At 37.4% G+C, this 14,686-nt stretch overlaps 1 protein-coding gene across 2 annotated transcripts in view; it reads right to left on the bottom strand.

Annotated features, from left to right (window-relative positions):
- Window positions 1–1,996: 1,996 nt before the first annotated feature.
- Window positions 1,997–14,686, bottom strand: part of LOC149539464 (uncharacterized) — a 68,791-nt gene continuing 56,101 nt past the window's right edge. For both annotated transcript variants that reach the window (XR_016356237.1, XM_089800706.1), the window contains exon 8: window positions 1,997–2,665. Coding sequence is in view for 1 of the 2 variants with exons in the window: in XM_089800706.1 (XP_089656832.1) it covers window positions 2,550–2,665 (116 nt within the window). In the remaining variant the exon portion in view is untranslated. The remainder of the gene's footprint in view (window positions 2,666–14,686) is intronic.

Below are 14,686 nucleotides of genomic sequence, written 5' to 3'. Positions count from 1 at the left end.
ATTCCCACATATAGCAAGTTTGACATCAATGACAAAACAATGATTGAAAATGTTTTTTTAACAACAATTTTCCTTCTTTGCAACAATCTCCCTCTTTGATCTTCAACAATGAGCTTTTCAATCAGATTTCCAACAGTAACCCATGAGAACATACCCCATTTAGTCTTATTATTGATGCAATATTTTTCTTTTCATAAACATAAAGGATACATTTAACAAATATGAGTGCGGAAGCAAGATTAATCTTAGGTTTGAATCACATTACTAACATATTTAAATCATTAGATCAAAGTACTTTACATCTAATTCACAATCTCTAGTTTGTTACTTTAAACAACATTAATTACATCATTAAATTTAAACATGACATAATCATATGATTTAGCTTATGCTCATTTTAAACCAAATCAAAGCATGTCCAAATATAATGGTTTAGTAACTCAATGTATTCATAAGCAAAACATAACATCATCATATGTCCAACATTATTTAAGTACATCATCTTAACATAAGCATTAAATAGTGACATCATCTAAAAGTAACATGAATCAACCAAAACAATATTCACATCAAGATAATTGCATCATCATAAAGTATTGATACAACATCAAGGTATCATTAAAGCAACCCAAAGCTGACACTTATAAAAAGGACTTAATAACATTCACAATCACAAACAGAAATAGTACCATACAAGTTGGTATTACTCTATTGAAGATGTCAAGGCAACAAGTATCCAATCATCCAATCATCCTAATATTGAATTATAACTTAAGTACTATTATATGTATTAAAGCTTTATAGTAGTAATAATATTATAGCAATAGATATATATTATCATAATTATTTATATAAAATAATTAATATTAATATAAAGATTATTAATAACGATAATTATATCTTTACATGTAAATAAATGTTTATAATATCAAAATAATATTAAGAAAGATTTATTGAATAATATTTATAAGATATTTTGGATAATGATAATTTTATATTTATTGATTTTTTTAATAATCAAATATAAATGACTATTATGATGGAAAAGAACTAGGAACATTTTTTTACTGGTGCTTTACAAAAAATTTGATTAAAATGATAACATTAATGCAATATAATTCATTTAGTTTTAATAAATAAGATAGAATAATAAACATGTTATTTTAGTCACGTCGTAAGGACCCTATAAACTGTAGATTAGCTCTAGAATTACATAGCTAAATGATTTAAATGTATTAATGATGTTGACATCAAACATAAGAATAAATTCCTTCCCATTTCATATTGTTTAGTGTCATATCTCATTGCATACGTCAAACTTTAACTCTAGCTTGACAGTATTAGGACATTACACACTTCATCATTTTTTCAATTTATCAAGGCAAATCTGCCCCGTCCAACAGATTGGCGGTTTTGCAGCAGTTTCAAAACTGCTCTACTAGGGAAAAAACAACTTAAGCGTATTAGTTTATCGGGTGGATTTCTAAGCATGAAATTTTAAAAATGACTCCTTTTGTTGATGTATCATCTTTTCTCACTTCATTATGGATCAATCATTGAGCAAGTAGCTCCACCAGGTCTCCTCCAAAATTGTATAAAATGGTTGATTTCATAAAGGGACATGTAGAAAAAATTCATTCTTAAGGTGCTTTAGTCCTGAATGTCGGTAACTATTTTCTTGGCTAAATCATACACAGAGATAATGATTAAATTATAATTGCCGAAGCAAGAAAACAAAAGAGGGTTTCAAGAAGCCAACATTTACATTCAATCTAGTTGTAGGATCAGATATGAAATGCTTATATGTCATCATGAATGCATGAAAGGGTGAAAAAACAGCAGCTATTGGAGAGATATGACATGATTGTTTGTCTTCTACTTTGTCAGTTTTTTAATGTATAAACTACCTTGATTTAAATTAGATATATTATTATTGTATCAGTGATTATTATTAATTGTATATCATACTTGATGATTAGAGGGATGCAATACCAAATTATTCTGAAATAGAAATGAAATTTTAGATTGAAAAGCGAAAAGCAGCTTTTCTGGATTATTGCCAAACCAAACGCCAATTTTGCATATAAGAACCCCCTGTATAAGTCCACATAGGGATTTGTTTCCAATTAACCCAAGGTTGGAAGCAACCACAGGCTTCCCAATCTACCTACATGTTAAATACCAATAATACCATTTAGCTTACTGTGCCTCTAATACATCCATAGGACAAAAATTGTAAGTCTGTAGATTGCTTTTCCTTTTTGGGCAGCCAGGGGAATTGAAGGTAGCCCAGCGACTTGGATATATGTGATCTTAATCAAAGACTCCCCCACAATGACCTCTGGATGGTACGCAGAGGTCCTACATCATGCATAGGCAGGATTTAAAACCAAGACATGAAGGACTCTACTCAAATATCCCAACTGTTAAGCTCCACTCCCACGGGCTATAATCCTGGAGATTGTTACAAATGTTCCACATATAACCACCGCTTATAATATTATTTCATGAATTGATGCCAGAATTATTCAGCATATGCTTTTTGTTTCCTATGTAACCGGAAACCGATATACAACATTCTCCAACATGGGATTCCCACGGTAAATTGATAACATTTTTTGTTCCAGATCGATCACAGCAGTGCACAGTGTGCAAAGAGTAGGCCCTGCAAAGTTCAATTCAACTGACAACCAAGTCAAAATGTGGAATTTTTTTTTAAAATTCTAGCATTTAATGTATTTTACTAGATTATGTAGAGCTTCACACACCCACAAACATGTGTCTAGGGACATCAATTGTTAAGGAACAAATAATTAAAGATGCAGATGGAATAAAAAAAAAGAAAAACTAAAAAGCTACTTAAACGGTACAAAGGTTAAGGAAACTTGATGCAGGTCTCAGGCAAAAATAGAATTACATAAACAATCCAAAATTGCACATATGAAATCCTGAGGTAGAGGTTGGTCACTGATAGAATCTTGAAGTAGTACAGTACTTCTGCTACGATGGAACTGGGATTTTCGAACATTTACCACTCAACTGTATTAAGCAAGACAAACATAAGCTGATAAGTTTGGGTACTAGTAATTAGAAGATTCCTAAACAAATAGAGGTGCTATCTTTTAGAGAAGTATCTTTTAAAAATTTTGATTGATCAACATATGATAGGAACATCTGTTGCAGTTATAATAATGTACTACCAAAGGTTAATGACAGTATCAACTGAGACTTCACTTTTTAACAAAATCTGTTTAGCATAATTTACTAAAGACTTCCATGGGAGAAAAAAGAAAAAACAAACTTGATTCACAACCTAATGCTAGCCAGGAAAATTTTTCAGGGAGGAAAAAAACTGCAGTATAAATTAAATTTTCCGTCATATTCTTAAAAGGCGATGACTGCAAATACACATAAAGAAATCTAGATTTTAAAATCACGCAAGGCATGGCACATTAGAGGGTGTGAGAGCCTATCCTCCTTTATCAGATACATCGACCAGCAGTGCCTTGCACTTTATCTGCTGGAAGTCTTGCAGCTCTGGGCCCACATTCTCGAGTCCCAGTGCCCTCCAAGACAGGACATCCACCAGCTCATCACCCCCTTCTTCACTCCTATGCCTCCTGCCCGGGGGACGAAGAGACCGCTCAGTTGTCCCTCTACTTCTTAGAGCCACACCAGATCCGTGATACCTCGCAGTGGTTACACTCGGCAGCTCTACCCTACCTCCAGTGGTTCTTTGAGGCAGCCCAGGACCTGTACTTGCCTTTGCCTCAGGCCTTATCCTTCGGTTAATGGTTACTTCTCACCTGTGGGAAGTACTTAGGCTCTTCTTCCATCTCGTTCTGTCTCCTTGCTTTTTGCTTTCTTGTTTTGTTATTTCCGCAGACACCCTTTGGTGTCCCCACTGCTGGCTGCGGCCCTGTTGTACTCTCTGCATTCCCTTATATCCATTTGTGGTCTCTTGTTGGACATTAATAAATTTATCTTATCTTATCTAATCTCAAGTCATTTTACAGCCTAGGAAAACAAATAAACAATAGTTTATATTTTTGTAACTAGTTCTATACAAGGTTTCCTATTCTAGTTACATACTTCTTGCTATCATGTGATCCAAAACTCGGAGAAAAAATCTGAAATAGTGGGCAAGTGTCCATTATGCAGAGCTTTTGCAATGGGGAATAACAATTATATTTAGTACCCACAGGAGGTCATTCTAGTTCTACCCATTCCTTTCTGATATCTTCATACATATTAGAAACTATTGACCTTGAGTAACCCTTATCTGATCCTAGAATTAAGTTGTTTAATAGTATTTAATTCATGACTAAGTGTAATTTAATGGAGATTTAAAGCCAACATTGGGCTCATAAATGTGATTATGTCCTCTTTAATGTCCACTGAATACAAAAAATATGATGAATAAAAAATCATCAGCAATATTTCAGATTGCTCCAAGCAAGACAAATTCCAAGAGGTCGCATGAGGTGAAGATTGAAGATGATGAGGTGAAGATTGAAGATGATGTTTAGACTAGCATAGTTACAGGACTCGCCTGAACTCTGTGAGGCAAGAGGCGGGTCAATTGTGCCAAGTCCTGCAGACACTGGACTTTGACTATCTGACTGTGGCCGAGTCTTGGTAGACTCACCATGTCTGTAAAACTTGCCAGACTCGGCTAGATTGGGGGAGGGAAAGTGGAAAAAAAAAAAGATTAAAGAAACAAAATTGTAAAACATTTATTTGACATTTTACTTACTTTTTTAATAAGAACTCACAACCTTTCAATGCTTGTTTGGATTTTGACATGCCCACTTAGGATTCTCACTATATTTGTCTTCAAGTTAGTCTCATTCTCGTAATCAGAATATCCACATCAAATATAACATTTAAGTCCTACTTTTAAGTTATATTTCATGTATAAAATATAAGTTACCCAAGAGTCAGACAAAATGGACAGAGAAATCATGCTATGGCTAGGTTATAGACTACAGACTCATAAAGCACATGAGAAACAAGAAACCCACATCGTGACCACAAAATGTACTGTTGTGTAAGAAAGAAGGAAATAAAGAACACAACACCATGGAACTGAATGCTTACAATGGGCAGGGCCTCAAAAATTTGCGAAGAGTCCCGTCAACAAACAGCCTCCAATCTTCAGTGCACACTGCTTCTAGATTTTTTTATGTCCCTTGAGAGTTTCTATTTGTTGGCAACACTTTAATATATTCCCAATGCTTTTTATTAAAAATTATTTTTTGACTATAATAATGCAGTTTCAAAACTGCCCTATTAGGGAAAAACAATTTCAGCATATTAGTTCGTCAGGTGGATTTCTAAGCATGAAATTTAAAAAATGACTCCTGTAGATGTATCATCTTCTCAGGTCATTATGGATTAAACATTGAGCAACTAGCTCCACTAGGTCTCCTCCAAAATGTATGAAATCGTTGATTTCTTAAAGGGGCGTGTAGGGAAAAACCATTCTTAAGGTGCTTTAGTCCTAAGTGTCAGTAACTATTGTTTACGTTGTAGCTTCAGTCGGATTGATTCAATCCGATATACATTATTGTTATTGGTAAATCATCATTTCCTATATATACTTATCCATGTTAAATAATATATATTATTATATAGAATACATATATATATTATAGTATATCATATATATATATATATATATATATATATACATACATATATATATATATATATATATATATATATATACATATATATATATATATATATATGGTTATTTATATTACTAGTATATTAATATGTTAACTAGTGATGATTAACCGTAGAGACATGTCTCTTCATGAGACATGCCTTCATCTGCATTTAGAACACAATCAATATAATGGCAATTGTTAGTACATTTGGAGCGATCCTAAAAATCAACATGGTATCAGAGCCAACTGTAAATGTACCTAAGAAAATTGAAGGGATGACTTCAGCAATACAAACATGGCATTGGAGTGACTCCTTTCTAGTCGAGCCTGAGGAATTTTGCAGATAAAGTATTGTGTGTAATCTATAGTCTGCAAAACTATTTGTAATTTAATTATACAGGTCGATATATTTCTAGGTAGAATATTTGGAGTAGCACACAAGGGTTGTTGTACATTTAGTGAGTAAGTGTGTTCATGAATTCCCCATCAGGCTTCACTTCCTTATGGTATTAGTGGATGATGAACTGGATTCCCTCCAGCATGGTATAAGGATAATTTTGATGACGAGGAATTTTTGCAAACTCAAAGCGCAGAGAACATATTTTTCCTTAAGGACAGAATTGCTTACAAGATGCCAGGATATCTTTGATAGAGTATATTCCCTCTTTTATAGACAAGCTGAAGAAACTCAAAAATATCAAGGGTGTAAAGGGACAGACAATATTTTAAGTATGTCCTTTGATGCTGTGTGAAGGACCCAGGCTAAAAGATTTATTGATTCAGAAAACAATTAATAAAACTCTTGAATATGGGATTTTAAGACTCTCAGCCAAAATAAGTATTCAACCGATTCTAGGATGCAATAGCACGACAGTGAAGGAACCGCAAGATGGAAGAAAAAACCACAAATATTACTCCGGCTTTGAGCTAATACTGAGCGACATACTTAATGTTTCATCTCCCCAATCTTGTGGAATTGTATGAAGCAATCCACAATATGCTTTTGATTAGTAAATGCATTCAAAGAAGCGCTCAGAGTCTGTACCAAAGAAAGGCTAAAACCAAGCTTTATGAATTCGATTGGGATAAATAAGTGTAGAATATAGTATAAATCAATGATGAGGAATGAAAGGTAAGAAAGTGAATAGGGGAACATATATAAAACCCCATATGTGGAGTACGAATCAGGTGATAAAGACAGATTGCCCACAGATTATTGGTTGGAACACCCACATCGTCCAGTGGAAAGGATGACAAACCACCAAAGATTGAGAATAATTAATTAGAAGGCATTGTTGAAGACTATTATTAAAGGAATAATCATCTGGTTCTTAAAAGAATTATATCCTAAAGAGAATGAACCAACGTTGTCACTGTAAGTTGAACTGAAAACTCAAATACATAATCATGGGAAATAGGTATCGACGCCACTCAAAAGTTTCTAAGCTAATTATTACACTTACAATTACTATTTCAGGATAGTTCTCATCATTGTGCGGTCTCTGTAGTTTATGATTCCAGCATCCACCCATATAGTATCGAAGGCTTGATTAATTTGCCATATATCATAAATTACCAACACTCAAATTCTCAAACTATAATTGAAAATAGTACAGTGCAAATGTGATAAAACTTCAAGTGGTCAACATGAACAAGAAACATGAGGGGAAAAATTCATTGTATGACACAATGAAAAATACCGCAAAGGATTGAATACGATCAGTGTTAATTTCAAATAAGACTATAATACCAATGACTGAGCAATGAACAACTTTAATTCTCAATGAGAAAAGTTTACAAGGACATCAAGAAACATATTATCATCAATAGAATTAGAAGATTGATTGCTGAATATGGAAAGAGAAATAACAGAAATGCATCGAAAATCACCACATTTTATAACCAAAAGTTTTGGATCATATGGAATATCTTATATTGATTATCACCAAGGATTCATGATTGATTATCAAGGAAAGCAAAAGAATTAAGATTAGAAAAAGTTTAACATCGATTATAATCGGAGGATCGGACTCAATAGCTCTATCATTGAACATCAGATGAATTCAAAACAAAATGTAAAACCTTTGAATCAAGCGGCCATCTAATGATGGAAGAAACTCCCGACCACACGATCTTTAGAGGACAACATATCATCAGTTACAAAGCATATAATGATGTGTAAAAGAGGATGTCATTGACCACTTAATAAATACGTGGCTAAAGGAGAAACAAACCCACATTAACACCAAAGATGGCTCGGGAAAACAAGTCAAAGGGCATGATTGGTTTAACCCGACAGTGTACAAATCATAGCTGGAATATAATTAAACAAAGGTATCCACCTATATGTGCAATATTTATAACTTCTACTAAGCAGTTCCCACATATGAAGGTGATCCACTTACCTATTAAGGTAATTTTTTTTATTGAATACATCAGGTTACAAACCATGCTTAAGGTAGCCAAAAGGTATGATTGAAATATTTCGTTCTTATATATATATATATATATATATATATATATATATATATATATATATATATATATATATATATATATATATATATATATAAGATGTATTACTTAACTTTCTTATATAGATAGTTATATAAATGAGAACTTATAAGGAGAATATCTTAATGATATTTAAATAACTTAATATTATATTTTGTTATGTATAAATTTGTTAAACAATATAAGTTACTAGTACTAATGTGAGGTACTAATATTATTGAAATGAAATGAAATCTAACTATACATATGAATATTGAATTTATAGGAGAATATATTATATGAGGGAAAGTCATATATATAGAAATTAAGTATTGTGTTATCTTAGTTCTAAAGAGAGATGTTATAATCATGTTAGTAATGGGCAAGAGTTAAATTACTAACATTCATATTTGTACAACCAAGAGCTATATACCTTGATCTTTTCCTCCGAGAATGTTCTTGCAAAAAAGGGGAGAGATTGAGATTCAGAGGGAGCTTGACATTTCATTAGATGCAACCTTGAAAGAGAGGGAGAAAGTAGAGAAAACATGTATCTAAAGAGTAAAACATATATGATCTCCTTAAAACCAAGGCAAACCCTACTACATATCAAAGTGAAAGGTGAGAAATATTCTACAAGGAAACTACAAGGACCCTACTAAAATTGGGAAATCATATAGAATCAAAGTAACTGTATAGAGCGAACATTAAATACTCACACAAGGAGATGATTATATGAGGAATAATAGCAATGATGGATCATTCATGTAAGCAAAACTTCAATACGAATTGCATAGAACGAAATTATTGCTCATGAGAACTAAGTGTCACTAAATAAGTACTATCACCCAACAATGTTGATGGAATGAATGGAAATCTTACATTGTAGGGGCAATAATAGTCAATGTTTCATTCCCATTGGTTGACAAATGTTTATGCAGAGACATCATCTTATTTGATGCATATGGACCTTCATTGGAGCAACTTGTATCAAGAACATTAATGTGCAGATAAGTATTTTTTATTATATTTACTTGCTTATTATTGTCTCTCTTATTTGTAATTCTACACATACTATAAGAGTTATTTGCTTTGATCTTTTCCTTTGTATCTAAAGTTGATCTTGCAAGAAAAGAAGAATGACACATTAGGCAACTTGACAGTCACTTAAAAGAAGTTGTGATCAGGCTAGATGAAGTGAGGCTCTTGAAGAAAGTATCTTTGACGATTGAGATTATGAGTATCCTTCTACATTAAGAGGGAGTATGACACTTCTTCGAAGGCAACACAAGAACTTAGAAGATTAATAAGTATGACACTTCTTCGAAGGCAACACAAGAGCTTAGAAGATTAATAGTCATAGGGAGTCTAGAAATACATATATGTGACTGCATGATCTTGATGGGCCTACTCTTGAGTGAATCATGAGGAAGTATTGACTTATCACTAGAAAATCAGAAGATTGATATTAGATTCAGAGTGACAAGAATCCTTGGGGGAAGAGAGCCTCTAAGGGAGTAACTACTGGATATGACTTCCCAAGATCATTGTTTAGAGGGAGAATTTTTAGGTGCAATCCTTTGTGAATGATATCTTCTCTATGAGGAGAAGTTCTAAGTAAAATTCCTTGTAATACATTTATCTCTATGAGAGAGAATTGAGGTGAAAGCCTTTGTACCACCCTCTGACTTGGTTTATGGTGATTACCATTTCGCATATGATATGTAATGAAAGGTGATGATCTTTCATGTGTGTAAGGTCACTATTGTAAGGTGACAACCTTATCAATAGTTTGACCTATCTCCTAGATACACAACATTAACTTGTAGCACCTAAATGTGTTGGATGTCTAGGAGCAAGTGTTATCATGGTTCTTTGGGCCAAATCTTGCCAGACACCATGATAACCAACTCATCATGGTTCTTTGGGCCGGATTTTGTCAAACACGATGATAACCAACGTGTTATAGTTCTTTGGGTCGGATTTTACCAAACACCATGACATAGTTACTATTATAGACCACACTTAAGGTGGTGTTTAAGCTTATATTAAAGTTATGTAAATTGTTTCAATTGTGTGTTATGAAAGGTGAGAAATTTAGCCTCATAGTGAATTTAATATCATACAGAGATGATATCTCTTCATATACTTGAGAGCATAATGTGTTCTACAAATCCTCCCTAGCTAAGAGGGAGTGTTAAAGTTTGTTTACCGTACAGGTAAAGAAGTCAACACATACAAACAATAATAGCAGAATAGCAGAATTATATTCGCAATAGTAGATCAATGATGATTTACAATGATCCCAGACGAGATATAAATACTACTCCCGAACCTTCCCGAAGGAGTCTATCGGCCACAATTATTCTATCCGTTACAAACTATTTACTGCCGGACCGTCGGCTACGGAATACCGAAACACCGCCGGACCGTCGGCTACGGAATACCGAAACACCGCCGGACCGTCGGCTATAGAATACAGAAACACCGCCGGACCGTCGGCTACAGAAACACCGCCGGACCGTCGGCTACAGAATGCAAAATACTGCCGGAACCATCCAGTTGGCTAACACCATCCCCCCAAAAAGAAAAGTCGTCTCCTGACGACTGACAAAATATCTGAGACAAATTAACAAACAAAATACATTAACAGAGTGACTACAACAAGAGAAATCTGCTTTTGTCACATCACTTCCACATTCATCCCGTTACATCTGTAGCCTTTGCTAACACAATACTGTCTCCTCAAGCTGACCTTGATAGCCACCTGTGCTGCTTTCTCTGTTTTCAATTCCTCGGTACCCTAAGCCAAGTGTCGCTGCACTGCCTCCAACCGGATGATCAGCTCCTCCCGAGCTCTCTACGCATCCACCAAGACAGCCTCACAACCAACACCTGCTCCCACTGCCTCTGGTACACAGAAAGTCCATGCCTGCAGCAACTTCAACTCTTCTCAACTGGTCAGAATCCCACGACTGATATCCGCCACGACTGGGGGTCCAGGGGGCAACGCCCCCGGCGGGGTCGAGGGGCAGCGCCCCGGGTGCGCTCCTTGTCGCAGTACAGGGCGAGGTCGAGGGGCAGCGCCCCTCGCCGCCAAGACTAAATTAACACTTCGCAACCCACACAGAAATGCACGGAACACACCATTTCTGTCATTATCTGCCGATTCTGCACTCTTTCTGGCAACCATGGATGCGTCCTCTTCCCTTTGGCATCATCTGTCACTCATTCTGAACAACTTGATTTTGTCGACGTTTTTTTTTTTTTTTTTTTGTAAGTAATTATTTATATAGAAAAACCCCTCAGACCCATCTTCTACACAAACTCAACAATCTCTCTTCACTCCAACAATCTTTGGCTGAAACATTCCGGCAATGAGAAGCTCAATAAGTCTTTCAGCAATGAAAATAATCGAACACTAGAAGGCCAGTCGGAGTCTTTCCCCTGCGCTATTCAAATGTCTTCCCTGCGAAGTTAGCTGGCAGCGAATTCTGTTCCATCCATGGCAGATATACTGGAGGAAGGTGACAAAACACGCAGCGAGCTTTTGTTTTACAACCCCGCGGACAGGACAATCACCCGCGGAGAGTTTTTTTCAACCCTGCAGACTGCTTCCGCGGACTGGACAATCACCCGCGGACTGCATAAAAATCATCAACAACGAAAGGAAAAGAAAAAAAAGTCTAAACTCCGCGGCTACTGATTCGGAGGTTCAAGTGCGCAGGATTTGTTTGTTTTCTGTCCACGGGACTTTTTCTTACCCGCCGACAGACTTTGCCCGCGAGGATTTTTTTCCACCCGCGGACAGACTGCCCGCAGGGCAAATTTTTTGATTTTTTTTTTTTCTTTTTTTTTTTTCAAATTTTTTTTTTTTTTTTTTTTTTTCCTAAAAGAAATCAAATAACAAAGGTACCTCCGTTTTGTCTCCCGGTGTCGCCATTCTGCAACGACGACGGAGTCAGCTGGCCATCTTGTGACAGTGACGGAGTCTTCCCGGCCCCATATATTTTAAATTTGGATCTGTTGACTGTCGGAGGTACTTTCTACCCGTCCAAGGTTGATAATCTGATCGCTCCATTGTCGCCGACCTTCCGAATCTGATATGGTCCAACCCATCTGCCCCTAAACTTTTCCACTTTGATTTCATTCTGACCGTCGTACACCTTACGTTTGTTCTGTGCCACCCCCGTCGCCCACTGTGCCTGCGGTCGTCGCGCAACTGGATTATTTCCTTGCTGTCGGTGCCCTTCCCCTAATTTTATGTTGCGGTGTAACCTTTTCTTTCCGCGCGGTCTATTCACCATGTACCGAACAGTGGGATCTTTCGTTTTTCTGTGTTCAAACTGTAGGTTCTTCCCCTCAGCTTCAGCCATGGCAGTTTTTCCTTCTTTTGCTTCCCTGCATTCCTCCGGACATTCGTTTTCCTCCTTTTTCTTATCTTCGTCGACCGTTAACATATTGCAACTCGGAAAGAGTTCATAGTCTTCTATTGCCAGTGGTAAAGGCCATTAACCGAGTCCAGGTCGTCGTCATTCGATCCTCCGTCAAGTCTCAATACTCCATCCGGTTCCATTCTCCTCTGTCCTTCGTCATCACTTTCACCTTCACTGTCAGAATCTGACAATGTTGCCTCCTCGCCAACCATTTGCGTATGCAGGTCAATTATGAATCTTTTGCCTCCGCGCTCCATTGATAGGGTATTGCGTTTCCAATCATGTTGTACTTTTGCTTGCACCAACCAATCCCGTCCCAGAATAGCATCATAGCCTTTTCTTTTTAATGGAATGACTACAAAATCCAATAAAAATGGTTGCGTACCAATTGTTACCGGTTGCGCTTTCAGAATTCCCAACGGTTTGATTCCATGTTGGTCTGCCGTGAGCAACTGAAATGCAGGTGGCCACAGCGTCGGTTTTCCCAACTTCTTCCAAGTATCCTCCGGCAACACATTCACGCCGGACCCTCCGTCAACAATTGTCTCTGTGAAAACATTTCCCAAAATCCCCATCTCGACGACCGCTGGATGCCGTCCGGAGGTGAGTGCCAGCAGCATTGGGTCTGTTGTCATTACTTCCCTACTATTCCTTCGTGTGTCCTCCGGTGCTTTCGAAAACGGTGTATGATTCAGAATAGCCGTCCGTAACTGGGGCATTGTGAGAAGGAGGTCACTTATCTTGACCGGTATCTCCGTTTGTAAGATCTATCGTACAATGCTTTGTTCTGCGAAGTTCTTTGCCAAGGTGCCGGTGATATCCTTCAACTGAGATGTCCCCGCCGACGATGCCTTTGCAATGTCCGCCTGTGCTTCCCCCACTTTTCTCTTTTCCTCCGCTTGCCTCCGTGTAATTGCCAGAACCTCCTCTACATCCGTGCCAACAGTGATCAAGTTTACTCCAGCCTTTGGACACTTGGAATCTTCGTGATCGTCGGGTCCGCACCATCTGCATAATAATTTCGGTGTATTTGCCGCTGTACAATCCCGCGCAAAATGACCCCACAAATTACATGCTCGGCATTGAACGATCGGCCGTCCGTTTGCATCATACTGAGTTCGACTTCGGCTCCCATTATTATTGTTATTATTTTGCCCTCTGTTATTATTCCTGTATCCTCCAGATGTAGCACCGGCAGTATTCGCGTTTCCGCTACTACCCGACAGGGAAGCCTCCTGTGTGAGAAAAACCTGCGGAGATCCTCTTGTCTTCATGTTAAAGGGGCAGTCCTTTGTCGAGTGTCCCATGATCTGACAGATGTCACAGAATTGGTTTTTCGGACACGATCCTTTAGTATGACCGTCGGTCTTACATTCCGTGCACCACAATTCATTACCTTTGGGCTCTTTTTGCATATTTTTAAATTCCTTCATCATTCGAACCATATCCTTCTGTAAGGTACGAACCTTTTTGTTACTACCTTCGTCATCGCTGCTGTCATCCTAAGCGGATTCATCATCATCAGAGTCAGAGGAGCTGGTTTTCTTCTTCTTTGTCTTCTGTGCACTTTCAAGGTCGAGGGCTCTGTTGTAAGCATCGGCATATGATGACGGTGGCACAATTTTCATTTTCCTCCGTAGTTTCGAGCGTAGGCCGTCCACAAACCACCTTTTCTGCAATCCGTCCACTGGCTTGCTTTCCATTTTGTTTACTAAGTCTTTTAATCTCCTGGCATAGACGCGGACAGTTTCGTGCTTCCCTTGCTTGGTATTGAAAATTTCTGCTACGATTTCATTATCATCCCGTAAGAGTTTAAATTCCGCCATATCCGAAAACCAATCAATCGCGACACCCCGTAGGGTTGCCGGAAATTGCCTGGCCCATTCGTCGGCATCTGTGATTCCATTTGCCCGCCAGATCGTCTCACGTCTTACAATGTCGGAGGGGGTCGGCTGTACCGTCGCCTTCAAATTTCGGTAATTTTTCTTTGGGTCCCGCCATAACTCTGGAGGTCTGCACTCCTACAGTGGCACTCCCACACCGGCAGTCTGTACTCCCACACCGGCAGTCTGCACTCCCACA

Source organism: Cupressus sempervirens, chromosome 9 (genome assembly GCF_028749045.1).
Source record: "Cupressus sempervirens isolate cs-2001-9-10 chromosome 9, ASM2874904v1, whole genome shotgun sequence".
Lineage (NCBI taxonomy): Eukaryota > Viridiplantae > Streptophyta > Pinopsida > Cupressales > Cupressaceae > Cupressus > Cupressus sempervirens.
The sequence above is the reverse complement of the archived record's forward strand: the minus strand, read 5'-3'. Positions and strand labels throughout refer to the sequence as shown.